Source organism: Crocuta crocuta, unplaced genomic scaffold, assembly GCF_008692635.1.
Source record: "Crocuta crocuta isolate KB4526 unplaced genomic scaffold, BGI_CrCroc_1.0 scaffold11, whole genome shotgun sequence".
Lineage (NCBI taxonomy): Eukaryota > Metazoa > Chordata > Mammalia > Carnivora > Hyaenidae > Crocuta > Crocuta crocuta.
This window is the reverse complement of record NW_027528624.1, coordinates 3,931,627-3,952,607: the sequence shown is the minus strand read 5'-3', so window position 1 is coordinate 3,952,607 and position 20,981 is coordinate 3,931,627. Positions and strand designations below refer to the sequence as shown.

Sequence of the window (20,981 nt, the reverse complement as noted above, 5' to 3'; positions counted from 1 at the left end):
TTTTAACCTAGTCCTTTTATGAATAATTTATTTTGCCAGAAAACCGTGCTTTACCATCTCACAAACTTCAAGAGCATGTTCTGATGGTGGGAAGGAGGAGGCTGGAACCTAGGACCCCACACATCCCTGAGTCTGTGCTCCAGGAAACTGCAAGGGCAGCAGAGTGGCAAGGGGGGCGCCCAGCCCCGGAGCCCCCCCCCGCCCCCCACTAGTCACCAGGCAGGAGCATGAAGACGCAGGTGGAGACTCACCGTGGACTTACATTCTCGCCCTTGGTGAACACATCAAAGTCATCCCAGTGGAGCTTCAGCTGGGGCCTCAGCAGGTTCTCCAACTTCTCTAGCTTCCCGCCTTTGGCAAGTTGATGGAAGTCAAAGTTTATCATAGGCGTGTCGCCGGCGTGGCAAGAAGCCCAGAGCAACTTCTGAAAGAGGAAAGGGGGAGGGTGTCAGCGCAAAGAGGGGAGGGGCGCAGCGTGGAGCCCGTGGGGCCGCCCAAGGCACTCACTCGGGCACGCGGGTCAGCCTTAAGGCATATGGCGGCCCAAGCCGTCTACTGGCCCAGACCCCGAGGGAAGAGCAAAGACCCGGAGGACCATAGGGCAGACAGCATCTTGCCTGCAGAGGGGCAGAAGGCCCACCCCGGGCAAAGCGCAGCCAGAGGCGGTCGGGCTTCCCGGGGCAGCTCACAGCCCCGTACGGACATCACCCTCCCGCTGATGATGGAAGGACCAGTCTGCTCTGCGGGCACCCAAGCCCCCGGGCCGTCAGGGAAGGGCTGGCCCAGCAGGCTGTGGAGCTCATAATCCAGCTCCCTGTTGCCATGGTAACCAGTCCCATCCTGACAAGCGCAAGCCTCAGGTGGGTGGGCCCAGAGGTGTCCGATTCTCCCATCAAGGGCCTCTGGGTCCCTGTGAGGGGAGGTGCCAGGACACAGCCCAGCGAAACTGCAGGGTGGGGGTGACGGGCGGTCAGGGCCAGCGGGCCCAGGCTGGCACACGGCCCGGAGGGGACGCGGGGCCAGAGACCCACAGCAGGTGGGCTCCGGCAGCTCCGCGCTCCCGACAGAGGCCTCCCTTCCACACGGGGAACCTTCCCCGCAACTCCCTAGCTCTCTCAAGAGCCCGCTGGTGGAAGATGAACGGGGGGCCTCGTCAGAGCTCCTGGTCCCTGGCCTGTCCCACCCCGGGCCCTCCTGCGTCGCTTCAGGTCAGACGTGTCCAGAGAGTCTAATGACCCTGAAAGACTAGACGGACTTCGAGGCTTGCGGTCCCTCCAACTCAAAGTGCCCACCCACTGTGAGCCAGAGGCCGATCAGCGCCTGGCTCTGGGCATCGGGAACGTCTCACTGCGGAAAAGAAGTCCGCGGAGCTGACTAGCGTACCTCTAGCGACTTTACATCTTGGGGCGAGCACCTTGTCCCGCTGTGGCCTGAGGACGGCAGGTTACAAGCTGGCAGCCAGTGCAAGGGCCTCGGGGCCTCGGGAGCCACAGCTCTATGTGACACCAGCCGGTGCCGGTCACCTCCAGGTGGCATCCACCTCCTCCCGGGCCACTGGACCATGGCTGCCTCCCGCCCCACTAGTGACAGAGGAGCCCGTCAGCAGGGGAGGGGACAGTGCCTCCAGCTGCTGGGGACTGCTAAGGATGTCCTCTCCCCACAGCTCATTACATAAAGAGAAAAGAGATCCTTGGGTTTTCTACTGATCCCTTAAAGTAAGCTGTCACCGTTGCTGCCAGGATGGTGGGGGGTGGGGGGGAGGCTACTCAGGGAGCGTGTTGCCAACGGCAACACACCAAACAGGAAAAGCAGGTCTGGCCAAGTGGAACTGGCCATCAGAAAGTCTGCTCTGAGCATATGGCTTTTCCAAGCACCCACTGGGTTCAGCAACTAAGGGCCAGAGGTCAGGGGTCAGGAAGGCAGCAAACACCGCCTCCCGTGAGGTTTCCCAGGAGGAGAGGTCCGATTTCACTCTCCCTGCATGCAGCTTCCTTGACCTTGGAACAACCAGAGGGCTTCTCTCTGTTAAATGGGGGACATGGGCCCTGGGACAGGGGCGTGGAGCTCATTCTGGAACTTTTCACGTATTAGACTCTGGGAACAAGGAGGCCCCTGTTTCCTTCCCTGCGTAGGCCCCTCCCCCCCCACCAGTCCCAAAAGTGCCCAGACAGCCTCAGGGAGCCCGTGGGGAGCCAGGCAAAGGAAGCTGCTTTCAGGTGCGGCCCAGACAGGGATGGAAGATTTGAAGGCTGAAGTTAGCAGCAGGAAATCATGTATGATTCTCCACTTTAAAGTGAGCAGGAGCTCTGCACAGCATTACACCCCGAGCTCCGAAGGCATCTGGGTGAGCTCGCCAGGGGGCGCTGGCCAGCAGCAAGCACGGAAGGGGGAGCTCAGGCGCCCTGAGCAGTCGGGGATTGCGGGCGAAGCCCAAACGAGCGCGGGTGTTATGTGTGTGAGCGCAGGTGTATGTGTGTCCAAGAAAGCCAAGCAAAGGGCTGGCTCAGCTACGCAGAACCCTCCGAGCCCCAGCGCGAGTCTGGGGGAAATGCAGCTGGAGGAGGGAGAGGCTGTGTTTTGACTTTGAGCAAATTCTCTAACCATCAGTTCACAAACGTTAAATTTCATACATCAGGAGCCCAAATCGCCGAAGGATGCGGAGCTGGTGGGAGAAAACTCCCCAGACACAGTGAGGAGCCTTGCCTCTGGGCGGGGGCCCCTCATCTCCCTCACCCCACACCCCCGGGGTGTTTACCTTGAAGGCTCGGTTGAGCACCTCCTCTCCGCCTCTGCTCCCCAGCAGGTTCACGACCACTTGCTTCCCATACTGCTCCTTCAGAAGCACCATGTGCCTGCAATGGAGCAGGGCGGCACCATGAGCTGCGTCACCAGGACACAAACCGACAGCTCTGCCCTCGAGGGGAGAGGGGACAGGAGGGGCCTGTGTGGCACCAGTGGTCCAGGCTGAGCTGTTCTCTATGTGCATGAAAGGCTCAGGCCGAGAAGAACTCACAGCAGATCAGACTTCTCAACAAGCAGAACACGAGACAAAGGAGATGCCGGACTTTCTGTAAAGTTCCATCATTAGATCTAGAACAGCTGAGAGAGCTTCATACAGGCAACATGCGCAGCTGTGAAATGAATCTCTGATGTCACTTGGTACCTTCCTTCTCTAATCTAGAAAAGCTGGTGGGGGGGCTATTAACCTCAGTGTCTAATGTTTAACTAAGTGCTATATGTCATTACGTTTAACCCAAACAAGAAGGCACAGTAAAATTTTAAGCTTTAGGAAAATATTCATAGATCAGGGACTTTTAAAAATACAAATGTTGAAATATTCAGGAGAGATGAATATTTATCTTTTATTACTAGCTTTTGAAAAGTTAACTCTATAATCTTAATCATGGTAGGAATGCTTAAGTATAATTTAAAAAACACGGGGAAGACAATGCAACAAGCAGATGTAAACTGTATTTTCTTCATGCCATTTTTACGCCTAAATATGGAAAAAAGGCTAGAAGATGGCACACCACACACTGGTAAAAGCGGTGGAATTTTACGTGACTTAAAATTCTTTTTTTCTTTATACATTCTTGAATTTTCCAAATTTCTAGGGTGACAGGTTTCTTTTATAAACCCATTTTAAGTTAATTAGCACGAAAGAGCCAAGTTTAGCCCAATAAAGGAAAAGAAAATTCTCCCTTGCCAACTTTGAGGGATAGCAGAGTATAGGTGAGTATGGATCCTGAACGGGGCACTGTGAATTCAGGTCGTCTGCTGACTAGCTGAGGATGAGCTCCTGGCTCCACGTGGAGGAATTCTCTAGTGATGCCCCTGGCAGACTGCCCTCCCTGCGGCCCCCCATCCCCTGTCCCAGGAAGAGGTGCAGCTCATTGGATCGGTGCAGTCAGGGCTGCTGCACAAGCCCGTGCTCTGTCCCCAGGAGCAGCCCCGGTGAAGGTCCCAGAAGAAACGGAAGGCGCGTAGCTCAGCCCCTCCGGGCTCCCCTGGGTCCGCGGGCCTGGGGAAGCCGCGTCCTGGCCAGAGGTCAGCCATACGGAGCCAAAGGGGAGGAGGCTCCGCGCTGGGGGCAAATCTGAGCTGCCCAGCTCTGCCAGCCACCGAGTGGGCACCGTNGCACCTGCCTCACAAAGGACTCCAAACCCAGAGCTGGAAGAGCAATAGGGTCGGTCATCACTCGTGTCCGCAGCCCAAGCACCACCGATTAAATCACTCGTCCCCTCTGAGCGAGTCCTCTGTACCAGAAAGCTAAGCCTCCATCACAAAAAAAATGTTTTAAGCACTAAAAGGACAAAGAAAAGTGACAAGCACAGCGCCTGGTACACAGGAGTTGGGTTTTCTTTCCTTCCTTTTCATGTTGAAGGTGGTAATACGCTGATCGGTGATAAGCTAAGACTCACCTCAGGGCTGGGGGTGGGGGGGTGGGAGCCCACAGTGAGGCCAGTAAGAGACTCAGCCTGGCCTCCCTGCTCTGCACACCCAGGGCCCTACCCCTGCATGCCCATCTCACTGTTGCGCGAGCTCTGTGGAAAACTTGGGGTTGGGGGTTGGGAAATTAGAAGTCATGTTGGGTTCTGTTTGACAGCATCTTTCTCACATTGAGGGCAGAGGTGAGGGGCCAGCAGGGAAACACAGCCTGGTGTCCACCCTGCGACTGCAGATGTGGGCAGCTCGGAGCACAGAGGGGGAGGAAGGAGCAGGGGTCCAGCGTCCCCACCGGGGAGACCCAGGCACCGCCCCCGTGAAGGGGCTAATGCTTCCATCCAAACTCTACCAGCAGACAAGACCCTCCTCAGGCCCGCACAGCCAGAGGGGCCCCTTCCCTCCCACAGACGGCAGGTGGGCAAGAGGCAACCGTGAAGAACCTACCGGATGCACGGCACTGGCCACAGGTGTTCTGGGGGCTGAAACCACCCAGGGAACGGGGTTTGTGTGGGGGCAGGTGGGCGCGTAAGGGACTTACTCTGGACCAAGCACATCGAAGAACAGAGAAACTCTTAAGAGCTCCCAGATGTGTCAGGGGGCACCTCCAGGGACCCCCAGCTCAGCTCCTCAGGGGGACCCCCAGCACCCACCACGGTGGATCTGCTAGAGAATCGGGTGCCTGCACTCCCACGCGTGACTGAAATGAGTGCATCGTGGCAGCACCCAGTGAGAGGCCAGGCAGCTCCTGCCCCGTGAGTGCACGTGGTCTCGGCTGCCTCCGGCCAGAAAGCTTTAGGAACAAAGCGCAGTGAGCCACATTTTCAGTGTTCAAAGGGCCTACAGTCCTTTTTTTTTTTTTTTAAATGTTTATTTTTGACAGAGACAGAGAGAGACAGAGCGTGAGCAGGGGAGGGGCAGAGAGAGAGGGAGACACAGAATCCGAAGCAGGCTCCAGGCTCCAAGCTGTCAGCACAGAACCTAACGTGGGGCTCGAACTCAAGAACCATGAGATCACAACCTGAGCCGAAGTCTAACACAACTGACTGAGCCACCCAGGCGCCCCATAGGGCTTACAGTCTTGAAGGGGCTCCTTGAGAAAAAAGGGTGCTTATCCCCCTGGGTGCACACACCACACGCTAGCAAGAATTAACAATGTTGAAGTGGGTGTAAATGTTCTAAAATATATACATAGTTTTTAAAAGCCCATAAACACAAGGCTTTTGAAACAAGCCCAGCGAGCAGGTGTCTTCCTTTCTACTTACTTATGGTCAGCTCGGGGGCAAGGACATTTTCCACTATGTTTTCTGTTTCCTGAGGAGATGGAATGCAGACCAGGGTCTCCACGCACACAGTGCACAGGACACGTTAAGAGTGGTCTGAACGCAGGCAACAGCATCTGCATCAGCAGACTTCACGTGTCCTCAGAGGGAAAGGTCACTGGTTGTTAACGTGTGCACCGGGGGTCATGGCCGAGCTGCTGTTACCCATCTGTGGAAAGCAGCAAGGGTGCACACGGACTGAAGGTCCAGATCGAGATTCAGGCAGAACGACTGAAACGTCTTAAAAAATCACTGCTGGCATTTTTATGACATTCACTAATTTTTTAAATTAGTATTTAGATCAAAATCACCAATATTTTAAGAAGTGATGGACTACGTCAAATACAAGTTACCGTTTAGGTTAGCGACGGCTATTCTTAAGCAAGTTGTGTGACAGTGAATGTGTAAGGGTCCAGCTTGTGGTTCAGAAAACGAACTCTAGAGGTGCCTGGATGGCTCAGCTGGTTAAGCATCTGACTCTTGATTTCAGCTCAGGTCGTGATCTTGTGGTTTGTGAGTTCGAGGTTGGCACTCTGTCTCCCTCTCTCTGCCCCTCCCCTGCTTGTGCTTTCTCTCTCTCTCAAAAATAAACATTAAAAAAAAAGAAGAAGAAAATGAAATCTCATCTGCCCAGTGTTTTTCTAGAATGCTATGTGAAAAACTAATACTAAATCTTTAGTAGTGGGAATTGGAAGATTACTTTTTAACTTCTCACTTTATACCTTTCTATACTACCGTTTGTTTAAGTCTTGAAATATATCACTTTTAAAAGAAAACCAAGCAGCTACAAATATCCTATAGATTATCCCTTGTTAACTAGGACAAAGGAATAAAGCTTCATTAAGAAGGAACTGGTAAGATAAAATAACTGCCGAGTGTAACCTCAGTATTAATGAACTTTCAGGGAAACCTGAGAGCCACTAAATATCGCATTTTGAAAACTCCCTTCTTGTACAAAGAACCAAAGTGAAAGGCAGATGCAGGCCGGGGTTTGGGGCAGCCCCCTCTCCCTGCACGCTGTCCCTCGGGCCGCTGTCTGATGGGAGGCAAGACTCCCGAGGATGGTCCCAGACAACCCTACCTGTCGAAAGCAGGGGCGTTGGCTTCCAGGCCTCTGTTGAGTCTCAGATGATGAGAGCCAACCTAAAACAGAGAAATAATACTAGCGGTTCCTCCTCTTCCACAAACCCAGGGAATGATGGTCCTCCCACGGCCCCTCCCGGCCAGCCAGGCTGCACGTGGCAGCCTCTCGCCCCCTCCGTGACCTATTCACAGATCAGGAAGGCCGGCCCCGAACTCAGGTCTCAAAGCCCAAGCCCGGCTGTACATGCTGCAGCCTGGTCCTAATGCAGCATGGACCGCGCCGGCTGGAGTTCTTTTTTAATAGTTTATTGTCAAGTTGGTTTCCATATTAACCCAGTGCTCATCCCCACAAGTGCCCTCCTCCATGCCCATCTCCCCCCATCCTCTCCCCCCCCCCCCATCTGCTCTCAGTTTGTTCTCAGCATTCAGGAGTCTCTCATGGTTTGCTTCCCTCCCTCTCCCCCACCACTTCCCCCCTTCTTCTCCCCCACAGTCCTCCATTAAGTTCCTCCTAATCCTCCTATACGTGAAAACATATGGTATGTGTCCTTCTCTGCCTGACTTATTTCGCTCAGCATAACACCCTCAAGGTCCATCCACGTTGCTACACATGGCCAGATGTCATTGTTTCTCATTGCCATGTAGTATTCCGTTGTATAGATAAACCACATCTTCTTGAGCCATTCCTAAGTTGATGGACACTTAGACTCTTTCCATGATTTGGCTATTGGTGAGAGAGCTGCTATGAACATTGGGGTACATGTGCCCCTGTGCATCAGCACTCCTGTGTCCCTTGGGTAAGTTCCCAGCAGTGCTATTGCTCTGGAAAACAGTGTGGAGGGTCCTCAAAAAATTAACACTAGAACTCCCCTAGCTGGAGTTCTTCCAAAGGCAGAAGAGAAACTTCAGGGTCAGCCCATGAGGCCCACGTCAGACCTGCAGAGCAGAGGTGAGGCTAAGCCAATCAGGGAGCAAGAAACCACTTCTCAGCCTCTTCTGCAACTCCGGGGACCCTGACCTCCCTCCCCAAAACCTGAGTTATGGCTACCTGCAAACTTAATTTGCCTTATTATTTAGAATTACCTATTTAAAATAAAAAGTTTAAAAAACAAATTTAAACCTACATATTGTTATGGGGCGCTTGGGGGGGCCAGCTGGTTGAGCATCTGACTCTCGGTTTCGGGTCAGGTCATGATCTCATGGTTCATGGGTTCCAGATGGGTGTTGGGCTCTGTGCTAGCAGTGTGGATGGAGCCTGCTTCGGATTCTCTCTCTCTTTCTCTGCCCCTCCTCCACTCATGCTCATTCTCTCTCTCTCTCTCAAAATGAATAAAACCAACTACATGTTTTTACTGGAGGCAGATTGGAAGGCTCTCTCTGGACAAATCTGGGACAATTTGATCACTGAACTAGAAAGGACAGTAACGGATTATAATCTGATAATAAAACAGGAATCCATGAATCTATACAGATGAGAGCCGGCTGGCTGGCTGGGTGAATGAGTGGACAGAGAGGTGGGCAGGTGGGTGGGGGAGAAGGGAGGGCTTTTCCTTATAGGTGAACACCAACGGATAAATGTGGAGAGAGTGGGGGGGGGCGGGGAAATCACCATTTTACAGCCACCATAGTAAAGGATGGTTCAGCAAAAGGCACCTGCTGATCATAAATGTTAAGGGAGAGGCTGATGAGGAAGAGGGTGCTTGCACGGTCTCAGAATCTCTCCTGGATGCTTGTCAGTGGAAAAGGAAGACACGTTAAGTGAAGAAACAGAGTAGCACCGTGCCTGAGTGACCAAAATTAACATCACTAATGAGGGGGCATGTGGACACCGTGGGCTTCCACATGGGACACTCTGACAAGGATGTGGTGTCAGGGATCCACACCCTAAACCTGATCTCAATGAAACACCCGGAACCCCACCACTTGAGGCACTTTCAACTTAAAGAAAAAGAAGGCATGTGTTCTCCAAAAATGTCAATGTCACAGGAGACAGGAGGGGAAAGATACTGACCCAGATCAGAGGAGACTAGAGCTGGGACAGCTACACGCAGGCCAGGGTCCTGGCCTGGATCCCGGACCGAAGGGGTCAAGGTGCCCTGACAGACACTACAGAGACAACCAATAAATCTGGAGTGTGGACTGGATGTTACATTACTGTGTCACCGTCACACGTGCTGAGTGTGCACCTCTCCTGCGGTGATGCAACAGAACATATTTGCTCTTAGGAAAAATGTCCTGATGTACAAAGTAAGGAGACATGATGTGTACAAACTACTCTCCAGTGATTCAGAAAATAATGGACAGCATGTGTGGGGGGCAAAAGGCTAACGCAGAGAGAATGTGGGGATAGGACATGGGGGCTCTCTCTCCTCTTCCTATAGGTCTGGCATCATTTTTTAAAAAAGTTTTTTTAAATGTTTATTTATTTTTGAGATAGAGAAAGAGACAGGCAGAGCATAAGCAGGGGAGAAGCAGAGAAAGAGGGAGACACAGAATCTGAAGCAGGCTCCAGGCTCTGAGCTGTCAGCACAGAGCCCAACGTGGGGCTCGAACCCCTGAAGTGTGAGATCATGACCTGAGTAGAAGTTGCACGCTCAACCAACTGAGCCACCCAGGCGCCCCAAGTCTGACAACATTTTAAGACACAAGGTTTCTCGAAGGGCATTGTTGGGCTCTGCTTGCTGGTGACCATTCTGAACATAGTGTCACTGGACTGTCTACACCATCAGACATAGTTGAAAGTGGGTGGAGTGTTACTTACAAGTCTTACCGTCACAGGTAATACATCAGTTCCTCCTCACACCTGAAGAAAGAGCCACTCTAGACGACTAGCTTCTCAGCAACAGGTTTAGAAACTACTGAGATTAAGTGTGTCCGTCTAAATGATTCTACAAATAAAGTCCCAAATCGCTTTTGGTCCTAAGTAATCTTGGGAGTTCTTAGAAAAGGCTAAAACAACTGCTTTCATTTTGCTGCTGTGTTTATTCTTTGCTCCTTTTCCCAAGGGCATCAATCCCTGGCTGAGGAGACTTGATAATTCCAGAAACTTCCATAGTCCCAATTCTGAGAAGACTGCTCTATCCCATACCCTAAGGTTAGTCAGCTCCTGTCTTGCTTCTAAACTTACAAGGCAGGTGCCTGTGGAAAGCAGGGCTAAGTTCCTCTCGGCCACCATCTGGGAGACCCCTGAGGACTGAAACCCAAGAGAAGGGGCTGCCCGTTGGGAGTCAGCCCGTCCATCAGGGCAAAAAAATCTTCCTGGATAAGCTGCGGCTGTTTTTAGAGTCCTTCCCAGAGGAACACGGTGAGGGGAGAATAGAAAAAACAATGGTTCAGGGCTTAGAAGCCTGGTTTTTAGTCACGACAAATTCTGTTACTGGACACGTCTCCCTCTCCCTGAATCAAAATCCAAAGTTTCTTCTACACAGGTAGGAATTTCAGCCACAGATGACTGGACCCAAGAGTGTCCAACCTCTGGGCTCTAAGTTCCTCCATTACAACAGTTACTCAGCCCAGAATGGAGTTAGTGAGCTCACCCCGCCACCTGGAGTCAACGCGACACTGAGTAGCGTGGAAAGATGAGAAAGAGATGGGAAGCCCTGAATTCCCGGCCTAGAATGCTGCTGGTCCAGAAAGGCCAGGAACACACTTCAAGGTTATTACCAAGTCTGTGTAACAAGTGCAAATTAATTTGATGGGCACCATGCTCTTACATAGCGACTGAGGACAAGCAGAGCCACAGGGTGGGAGGCGACAGGTTCTCGAGCACATCGGTGGGCCTCGGGGAAGGTGAGGACCAGACAGAAAGCAATCTGGGGTCTCCCAGAGTGGAGAGGGCACAGCTTGCCTGGGCCACAGCACGTCCCTTCTGGGCCACGGCTTGGCCCGGTCACTTCAGACTTTGATAACCATCCCTGTGGATGGGGCCAGGCAGGATATTTCCGTCCCCTACAGCGGTCAGCTCAGTGTCACTGCTGGCGACAAACGTCCCTGAGAACACTCAGAAGTCAAGGGCACCACCCACAATGAAGGACCAGGGCAGTAAATGGGCAGAATGGGTCCCCGACTCTAGTGCTTCTCAAAGGGTGGTCCCTGGGCCAGCAGCATCAGCACCCTCAGGGAAGCTCGTTAGAAATGCAAATTCTCGGGGGCGCCTGGATGGCTCAGTGGGTTAAACACCCTACTCTTGATTTCAGCTCTGTTCATGATCTCACAGTTCATGAGTTCGAACCCTGTGTCAGGCTCTATGAGGAGCCCTCTTGGGATCCTCTCTCTCTCTCTCTTTGCCCCTCCCGTCTGCCCCTCTGTCTCAAAATAAATAAACATTAAAAAACAAAAAAGAAGGGGCGCCTGGGTAGCTTAGTCGGTTGAGCGTCCGACTTTCGCTTAGGTCATGATCTTGCGGTTCGTGTTCGTGGGTTCGAGCCCCGCATCGGGCTCTGTGCTGACTGCCAGCTCAGAGCCTGGAGCCTGTTTCAGTCTGTGACTCCCTCTCTCTCTGACCCTCCCCTGCTCACGCTGTCTTTCTCTCTCTCTCTCCTAGAAATAAATTAAAAAAAAAAAAAAAAAAGAAATGCAAACTCTCAGACTGAATGAAAATCTATGGGGGGAAGGGGGGAGGAGTCGGAGCTGTGGGGGGCAAGGACGCCGCGTGCAGGCAGGTGCGCTCCAGGTTAAGAGGCTCTGGCTTCCTCTCATCCTCCCTGATTCCTTCTTGCTCAGGGTTGCACAGGCCTGTGAGCCAACAAGGAAACAAGTAGCCGTGGCCAAGGCCACGGGTGCTCTGCTTCCTCAAGCATCACAGCCTCCTCAGGCGGAGAGGGCCCCAGGCTGAAGCCTTGGCCAGTCTCTCAGGAGGCCACCCTTCCACCAGCATCCCTTTGGCCTCAGGCCTCACGTGTGGCCGCCACATCTGTCCCGCTGACAGTGACCTGCACTGCTATGCTGTCACCCAGTCCTGAGGACACTGTGTGTCAGAAGCCTTGAGGAGGAGCCTTGGGAGGGAGGGGATGGGCAAAATGGGGGGAAGGGTGGGCCAGCTTCCAGCCGTGGACTGAGTAAGGCATGGGACTAAAAGGCACAGCGTAGGGAAGACGGTCAATGGTACCGTGATAGCTTGTATGGGGACAGACAGTAGCTACACCTGTGGTCGGTGAAGCAGAATGTAGAGATGGGGAATCACTAGGTGGTATTCCCGAAACTAACATTGACCTGTAGGTCAACTACACTCAAATAATAAAATGCGCGCACATGTACACACACACACACACACACACACACACACACACACACACACACACACACACAGGACTGACGGCCACCGCCGCCTTCAGGATCCCCTCTCTCCCCTCACCATCTTCCGAGCCTCCGAGGTAAGTGCACACTTGGCCAATGAGCCCTGGCTGCTCTTTGACACCATGGGTTTATCCTAGAAACCACAGACGCAGCCGGGGCGAGTGGGCAGGGGGGCAGCGGGTCTCAAGAATGCGTGGCTGTGAGAGTCAAAGCAGAGTCCACACGGCACCCGAGAAAGGCCTGTAGCCACAAAGGAGATCTCGGCACCTGTCCCTGCGCGCCACCAGCCTCCCGTGGTAAAGTCTCCTCCCCTCTGGATCGCTGCAATGGTCCTGCCTGGGGTCTTTACCTGCAGTCTTCCTGCCCCCACCCCACACTGAAGCCTCGCGCACCTGTGGGTGACCTGCCCCCCACCCCCGGAACCTGCCCGCGCGGGGTTCGGTGCGCACTGCAGCTAGCTCCCTCCAGCTCGCCCGCCGACCGCATGTGCGACACTCCCCAGCATCAAGCGCAGTGACGTCAAGCTGCTAGCTTGCAATTGGCCAAGACAGGAGTCACATCAGAGAGACAGGCTAAGGCTACAAATCCAAGCTTCCCTCTCCTGGCACTAAAACGCCTGCTTTACCAGCCAACCACTGAGCGCATCCCAACATTCCCACACACTGGAGTCCTCTAAGGGTCTTCAAAAAGTACCGCAGCTTGGCTCCCATCCCCAGGCGCTGCGATTTAATTGGGAGAGTACGCAGCCTGGGTGTCAGGTGTTTTATCAGCTGCTGGTGATCCTAAAGTGCAGCCTAGTCGGAGCACCCCTCCTTTGGCACCTCCTGGAGTAAAACATAATCTCCTTAGCGTTACATACAGGGCCCGTCTTTCCAGTTTGAACTCTGGTCGTGGCCCCCCTGCCTTGGGCTGTAGGCAGCAAGCCACGGAGCGCCCTGGACACACTGTGACCCCTGGGGCTGCAGCACCCACATGGGCGCACCCCTCTGCAAGGCTGCCCTCCTTGTCTGATCCCTCCCAACTCAGCTCAGACACCCACCCCCTCACCCTGGAGGCGGGGAGCTGCCCCAGGGCGCTTGGCCTTCCTCCCCCATGAGCTCTACTCACACAACACGGTCATGACCTGTCCCCTCCTCCCAGGGGCAGGGCTATGATGGAAAGTGCCCCCACATACCCGCAGATGCTCGTGAGTAGCTGTGGAATGAATTAGTGGCTTGCTCTGAGCGGGATGATGGCTCATGTCTTCATAGAGAGATACGTGCACACTGTCTCCACCTCACAGGCCTCACGGAGACGGGGGAAGCTGTCACACCACACTCTCTGGGTGCAGGGCCATGCTCTCCCAATGCAACATGTGTTCCCTCCTCCCTGATGTTACAATTTATGTTAATAATACCAACAGCTACTGCCGACATGCTCTCCAGGTTCTGGACACGGCACCGAAGTCTACTACGTGCTATGAGAGCTAATCCTCTCCAGAACCCCTTGAGGTCGATTGTTAACCCCACTTACAGACGAGTAAACTAAGGCTTAACAGAAATAAGAATTTCTCAGGGTTTTGTTTTGTTTTAAGAGCGTTTTCCTGAGATAGAAACGTGTTGAAAGTATATGGTCCCTCAGAAGGGGAGCCAGAAGTCGAGCTGCAACCGGGCCCCATAACTGCAAAGTTTATGCTCGGAATCGCAGGAGAAGCTACCTTGCTATCTTGTTTCTTTCGGTGACGGTTGCTGATGAGAACCACGTGCAACCACATGAAACCTAGGGCCTGCGGTGCGCGCAGCTCTATCCTGGGTTCAGTTCATTTTCATTACAAGTATCTTTCCCTCACCCCAACCTCTTCATTATTTTTGAAACTGTTGTGCTATAAGCCATCTCACGTCCTTTTGGGGACCAAATAAGAAAAAAGGAAGTACCACCACACAAATGAGCCCATCCAGGGCCATGTTTCCAGGAAACAGGGTTTAACAGGCAGGAAGCGAATGCAGGCAAGGTGGGAAGGGCAGAGGGGACAAATCTACTTTGCATCCTCTTCCAACTGGTGAGGTCATATGAAGCTTCAAAACAGAGACTTGACTTCACTTTTGCAAGACATTTGTGCATGCGCATGTAACAGGGGAGGAAGATTCTAAAGTGACGTGGGGTGAGGGCGGGGGACACGCCCTGGTGGCTCATTCTGTTAAATGTCTGACTCTGGATTTTGGCTGAGGTCATGATCTCTCGGGTCGTGAATTCGAGCCCCGCATCGGGCTCTGTGCTGACTGTGCAGAGCCTGATTGGGATTCTCTCTCTGCCCCTCCTCTGCTCACTTTCTCTCTCAAAATAAATAAATAAACTTAAAAAACAATTCTTAAAGTGACATGGGGGGGCAAAATCTTCAACAGACTAAGTGTATATTAAAAACATACTCTCAGGGGTGCCTGGGTGACTCAGTTGGTTAAGTGTCTGACTTTGGCTCAGGTCAGGATCTCACAGTTTATGAGTTCGAGCTCCATATCGGGCTCTGTGCTGATAACTCAGAGCCCGGAGCCTGCTTCAAACTCTGTGCCTCCCTCTCTCTCTGCCCCTCCCCTGTTCACATCTGTCTCTCTCTCTCTCAAAAAATAAACATTAAAAAAAATTTTTTTCAGTTAAAAAAATATACTCTCTATCTAACCATACCAGGAGAGCAATTAGCTTCAAGAGTAAAATTTCAGTCCTCAAACCTATTTACATGGTAAAGATGACACTGTTAAGGGTACATGGCTGCTGAAAATGACATCAGGATCCAGGGGTTTAGAAGGCAGGCACCGTGGCCATGAAAGCTTGCAGATGACTCATCACCCTGAGGCCTCTCTGGCCTCTCTACCCACCCTCCCTCCCACCCCCATGCCCTAAACCCGGCAGAGCTCATCGGTTCCTGGAGAGAGCCCTATGAGGGTGCCACCCCCCAACTTCAAACACAAGCTCTTCACCCACAAACTTTTGCATCTTTCAAGTCACCTAAGAAGGGGGACGGGTTCCAAATGGAGAAAAGCAACCAGAATCAATCCTCAGGCTGAGCTACTGATAGCTCAGGGAGGGGGGCTGCAGACCATCGCAGAGCTGCCTCTCCGCTGGTCCCCAGTGAAGGTGACCTAATCTCTCTTCGGTGGTGGATGAGGTTTAGAAGATAAGCATGGGTGTCAGACCCAAAGGTTAGGAAATCCTTGATGAGATTACTGGACACCAAAGCCTTTTGAAACTTCTTCCGTAGAAACCATGGAGGCTCTGGAGAAGCACAAGTTAGAAGGGGCATCGCTGCTGAAAAGCGAGCCGACACTGTCCGTGTCGGGTGGAGGGGCAGCTGCTCCACGGGAGGGTCAGGCTGCATCTGGGGCCTCCAGTGGGTCAAGGCGGGGACCAAAGTTACAGGATGACACACCAGCGTTGCTTTGCTTTGGGAAGAGGAAGAGCAGAACATGGAGCGTCCTAGAAACGAGCCGGAAGACGCCGACGAGCCGGAAGGCCTTGGACAAGACACAAGGGACTCCTCCTCGAAGGTCAGGGGGCAGCAGAGTCAGTCGGGGCATCCCCTGCACGCCCTGCAGATGGACACACGCCATGCGAGGCAAGGAGGAACTCGCCGGCAATCGCGGCCATCCCCAGTGCTGCTCTCCCAGTCCGTGTTGGAGCTCAGCCTCTCACAGATCCTGGAAGAAGGCCCCCAGGACGGGAGGAAGGGGATGGATTTCAAAGGCTCCTTCCCAAATCCCAAGACTATCATGACCATCCCCATTTTCTGGATTTCTTAAAATCTTCACATGAAACCTAACATGGTCTCCTGCTTCCTTTGTATCCCCTACCCATTTGACGTTTGCTAAATACAGAGCTCCAGAAGTTGCAGAAGGAAAACTGCGAATCTAAAGAAAATCAAGTTTCAAAAATCCTTTTGGAATGGTCTGGAACAGGCAAATCTATAGGGACTGAAAGTGGACTAGCAGTTGCATAGGCTTTGGAGAGAGCTGGGAAAGAGGTGGGGGTCAGGGTGACTGCCAGTGGGAACAGGGCTTTCAGTGGTAATGAGTCCTCTAAAACCACACCATGATGATAGTTATATGACTGTAAATGCACTAAAAACCATTGAGTTGTACACTTCAAACGAGTGAAGTTTATGGCAAGCAAATTGTATCAGAATAAAGCCATTAAAAAAAACCCTAACTCTTTTGGGATGAGCTAGTTTCCATGTTACAATCACCCTCATGTGCTCCTCTCTGCCACCACCCAATGCCACCAGCCATCCCCACAGTCTTGGGTGCTCCTTTCTGACGGAAAGGCTGAATGCTAAAAAAGCCTGCCCCGGCCCAGAGGTCAGACCCCACACGAGACACTCATCCGTCCACCTCACTGCACAATGACAGCCATGCGGACATGGGCTCAGGTCAAGGTTCAGGGAAAGACCCAGCTGTGTCAAACACCCCAAGCCCCTGGCTGGGGGCCCTGAGCCTTTTCAGGCACCACAGACGACCCAACCGCCATCACACAGAGCCCTTGGTAAGAGGAGCCGAAGCCATGCCTGGCCAGAGAGGTCTTCTGAGCACACGGACGATCGCTCGGGCCAGGGAGGAAGATCTGGGGTTGATGGCGAGTGGCCTCAGGTCCACCTGGCCCATGACCCTCCTGGAAGGAGCTCCCTGGACGAGGCAGTGCAGAGCTCCACTGACGACACACGTGTTCTTGGGACGTGGCACCACAGCCTGAGCTCTTCCCGGGAGACAGAACGCCAAATACCCCTGGCACTGCCCAGAGCCCTGTTTTAGACTGTTAGATGTATTTTTAGAAATCATGGGAATGTTCCGTGCAATTCTCACGTGGCCCCACAACAAGCACCTCCAAACAGCAGACCTGCTGTATGGCCACTGGGGCCCGAAACCTTTCAAAGCCCTGTCGGACGGTCACAGCTGTCAAAACACATCTTTGGCCAAGCTCTCAAAACTTGGGGGCTGACAAAGTAATTCTACTCAATTACATTACGTGGCTCACTTATCAGCAAAGACCTTCCTTCCCACGTCACCTGCATCAAACAGCAAGCTTAGGTTCAGAAAATTAGATACAACATATACGACGCTGTATATAAACATGACACACATGCGTGCACACACGCACACAGGTGTTCACACTTTGGCAGCTCAGCTCAATCCCACTGGGTTGCAGAACAAGCCTCAAAACCTCTGTCACAGAGAAAAGCAACAAAACGTAGCTGTTCGGAAGAGAAGGGCAGGTGAACAATAATACTTAGTTTTTTTTTAAGGTGGACTTACTGTTTTCGTTACCTACCTGGAGCCCTGGCTGCTCCCAAAACAGCGGAACGGAGCCTCTGATCTGGACAAAAGACGACACTCCATCATCCATGTAAATCGTCTGTACCACAAGGAAACAGAAAGGGAAAGTATTCCTCAATGAAACTGAATGTCCTGGGCCGGGTAACTGGATCCGGCCGCCTGAGACCCGACACCGCCTAGAACGAAGGGCAGACAGTGGACTTCTGCGCCCTCTGCTTCTCTGGCCCGAGTGGCCTTGCTGTTCCCTGACCCACAGGCCGGCCCTGTTTGCTCAAGGGCATGCTGGCGGTCCACCGGCCTCAGGGGAGCCTGGAGCGGGCACGGGGCCTCCTGGGGAGGGCTGCAGCTGACGGGCAATAAACACGGCCTTTCCCAGTTCCCTGGAACACCCAGCAAGGCCTCCCCCCACCCCGTGTCAGGAACAGAGGCAAAAGCGCTCTGGAATTTAGCACTTCGCTTTCAACTAGCCAAGTAGCAGACAGCAACCGGAAGAGGATGGTTACAGCCAAAATACCTAGGCGACTACCCTCGTCAGTCCTGCACTTGACAAGGCAGACTTGAACTTGTAGGTGCTCCTGGCCCCATGCCACATATACACAGTCCAGCTTCCCCACGCTACCAGGGTCAGGGCGCCCGCACGGAAGCAGAGGATACTTACACACTAAAGAACAGACACCCTCCCCTCCCCCCACCCCAGCTACTACAGAGTGTATCAACTCCTCATGTGCCTGCAGCGGCCCCCTCTCGCTCCCCCCTGAGTCAGGAGTTTTAGAGGGACAAGAAGTGCAGCCCCGAGCATCACGAGGGATGCTGTGGCAGTTATCAGATGTGCTGCCCTTTATCTGAGTAATTCTACCCTGGCCTGGCAGGGCCAGACAGGCCAACGCTGCTGATCCTTTGCGTTTCTTACCAGGCTGCTCCCTTACAGGGTAGCTTTCCATGCATCTAGATCACGCTCAGATCACACATGCATTAGTAATTCTGCGGCGGAGGACCTGAGCAGCAGACTTGCAGGTCCCCAGACAGCAGGAATTACTGGAGCCTGGTAGCTACAGAGTTGAGCTGATCTCCTATCCCCTAATTTCCAAAGGAAAAAAGCACGGGGTTAAGGACTTCTCTGCTTTCAGATACTACCAGCAAATACGCTGCCCCTTACTATTCTACTGAAAAATAAAAAAAGGAAAAGAAAAAGAAGAAAGTAGCAGAATGCTTAAACTACTGGAGGCATCCCTGGCTACCCTTAGATTAAGAGCATCTGGGTCCAGGGGCACCTGAGAGGCTCAGTCAGTTAAGCATCTGACTTTGGCTCAAGTCATGATCTCACAGATCATGAGTTTGAGCCCCGCATCAGACTCTGTGCTGAGAGCTCAGAGCCTAGGGCCTGCTTCAGATACTGGGTCTTCCTTTTTTCTGCCTCCCTCCCTCCTCTTCAAAAATACACGAACATTAAAAAAAAAATTTTTTTTAAATTTAAAAAAGAAGAGCATATGGGTCCAGGGGCATCTGGGTGGCTCAGTTGGTTGAGTGTCCAACTCTTGATTTTGGCTCAGATCATGATCTCACAGTTCGTGAGTTCAAGCCCCATGTAAGGCTCTGCACGGACTGCTCAGAACCTGCCTTGGGATTCTCTGTCTTCCTCTCTCGCTGCCCCTCACCTGTTCGCGTGCGTTCTCTCTCTCTCTCAAAGAAAGAAATAATAAACATTTAAAAAAATCTTTAAAAAAGAACATACAGATCCAGAATGCTGAGAAAGAAACCAATTTAGCCAACGTTTCTCTATAAAGACAGCCCGCAGCAGGGCCAGGACAGGATTTTAGCTCTGGAACTATGACCCTTCACTTGAACACGTGCTAACGGAGCTACTTCCAGCATTAGCCCTTGCTCCCCTTGAGCTTGAACTCCGCAGGGGCAGAGCCAGCTTCAGAAAACACCCGCCGAGAGCCCCCACACCCTAGACCCCACTCCTGGGACAGGAAGGAAAGATGCCTCTGAATTTCTCCACTGCTCCCTCCCACATGAAGATTTTCTAGTTCTGGGTCCCGTTCATCATCAGGGCCACTGTCTTTGTTCCCAAGGTGACAGGACAACCTGATCATCACACACCAGCAGTGGATTTGCGGTGCTTTCCTCTCTGAGCTAAAGAACACAGGTTTTAATACTCATGGCAGAGTTGATGCCTCACCTCACAGAGGGCATCTGGATCCCGGGGCAGGGAGGAAAGGAGGGTGGAGTGTGAATGCGGGTCAGCACGTGGGCCCTGGGACAGCACCTTCCACCTGCCAGCTCCCATGTGCCCTGCAGGGTGACCCTGGGCATGTGAACCACTTGGGGCCTTAGTTTCCCTCTCTCAATGGAGTTACTGCCATCTGGTCCCAGGGAGGAGCAAATGAGTAATGAGGGAATGTGATCTCAGCACAGGGCAGTGGCTCATTGCTCCTCAGGCCAGGAAAACACTGCCTAGGAGTGTGGACAAGGCCCTTGCAGAGGACTGACTCGGGAGGAGTCAGAGCATGGGGCTGGGGGGGGGGGGGGGGGGGGGGCAGGGCTCAGGCTGTGGGGACAGGGAGGGTAGGGTCAGGCAAGGGGTGGGAGGGAGTCCACGATGGCTAAGTAGTGGCGAGGCCGGGCCTGGGATGCCCTGGTCTTGTCTTCGCAACTCTGAGCAGCCCCTTTCCCGGAGCGGGGGGTGCAGAAAGCCAGCGACCCTGAAGCGAAGAGAATAATGCGGGAGGCTCACAAGCCAGCAGACACACTTCTGTCTTCTACTTGGCTGAACTTGCATCTCCAGGTGAGGTGTTCACAAACCAACGCTTGCCGAGTCTGCCGTGTTCTTAGGAGGACGTGCAGCCGTCCGACCCTTGCCAGATTAATCAGTGGCCTTATCATCAATAGCCAAATATTTTTCACCTTTTTTCCTTTTGGTAGAACAAAGGGACTTTTGGGGTTTTGTTTTTCTGCACGGTGAGTCACAGCTGCAGAGCAGTCGCACCAGGTATGACTCACAGCAGAGCCAGAAGGACGCCAGGCTTCTTCCCGGGGAGACTGAGATGTGGTCCACACCTGCACACACACACACACACACACACACACCCCACACACAAATGCACACACGTGAAACATGCCCTCACACACCACACACAAATGCACACACACAAACATCCCCCCACAAACATGCACTCACACACCACACACAAAATGCACATGCACACAAAACACCCCCCACCCCCCACAGGCCAACACGCACACGCACATACAGCCTGCCTTGGAGAAGAAAGCTTGTTCATTCCTCTTAGGAACAATGAGAAAGCAAGGCAGAGTGGGTGGCTGAAAGCACCCCTCTCTTCTGGCTCCCTGAGCATTTAATTCAGGGGAGACCCCGCCTCAGAGGACCAGCCTGCTCCCTGTCTAGTCCCGCCGCGTGCCAAGGGCACAGTGCGGCAATTCATGAGCCACCTTCACGCGGTCACTGAAGGACTTCCGCTCCCAGGTGGCCACAGGCTTGGGTCTGAAGGGTCTCTGTGGCAGGGTCCTCGGCCAGGCA

At 53.0% G+C, this 20,981-nt stretch overlaps 1 protein-coding gene across 1 annotated transcript in view; it reads right to left on the bottom strand.

Annotated features, from left to right (window-relative positions):
* SYNJ2 (synaptojanin 2) overlaps positions 1–20,981 on the bottom strand; it is a 103,053-nt gene that overhangs the window by 37,495 nt on the left and 44,577 nt on the right. The window contains exons 5-8 of the mRNA XM_077755122.1: positions 17,436–17,519; positions 6,847–6,908; positions 2,756–2,852; positions 252–424 (exon numbers count right to left, since the gene is read on the bottom strand). Coding sequence (XP_077611248.1) covers positions 252–424; positions 2,756–2,852; positions 6,847–6,908; positions 17,436–17,519 — 416 coding nt within the window. The remainder of the gene's footprint in view (positions 1–251; positions 425–2,755; positions 2,853–6,846; positions 6,909–17,435; positions 17,520–20,981) is intronic.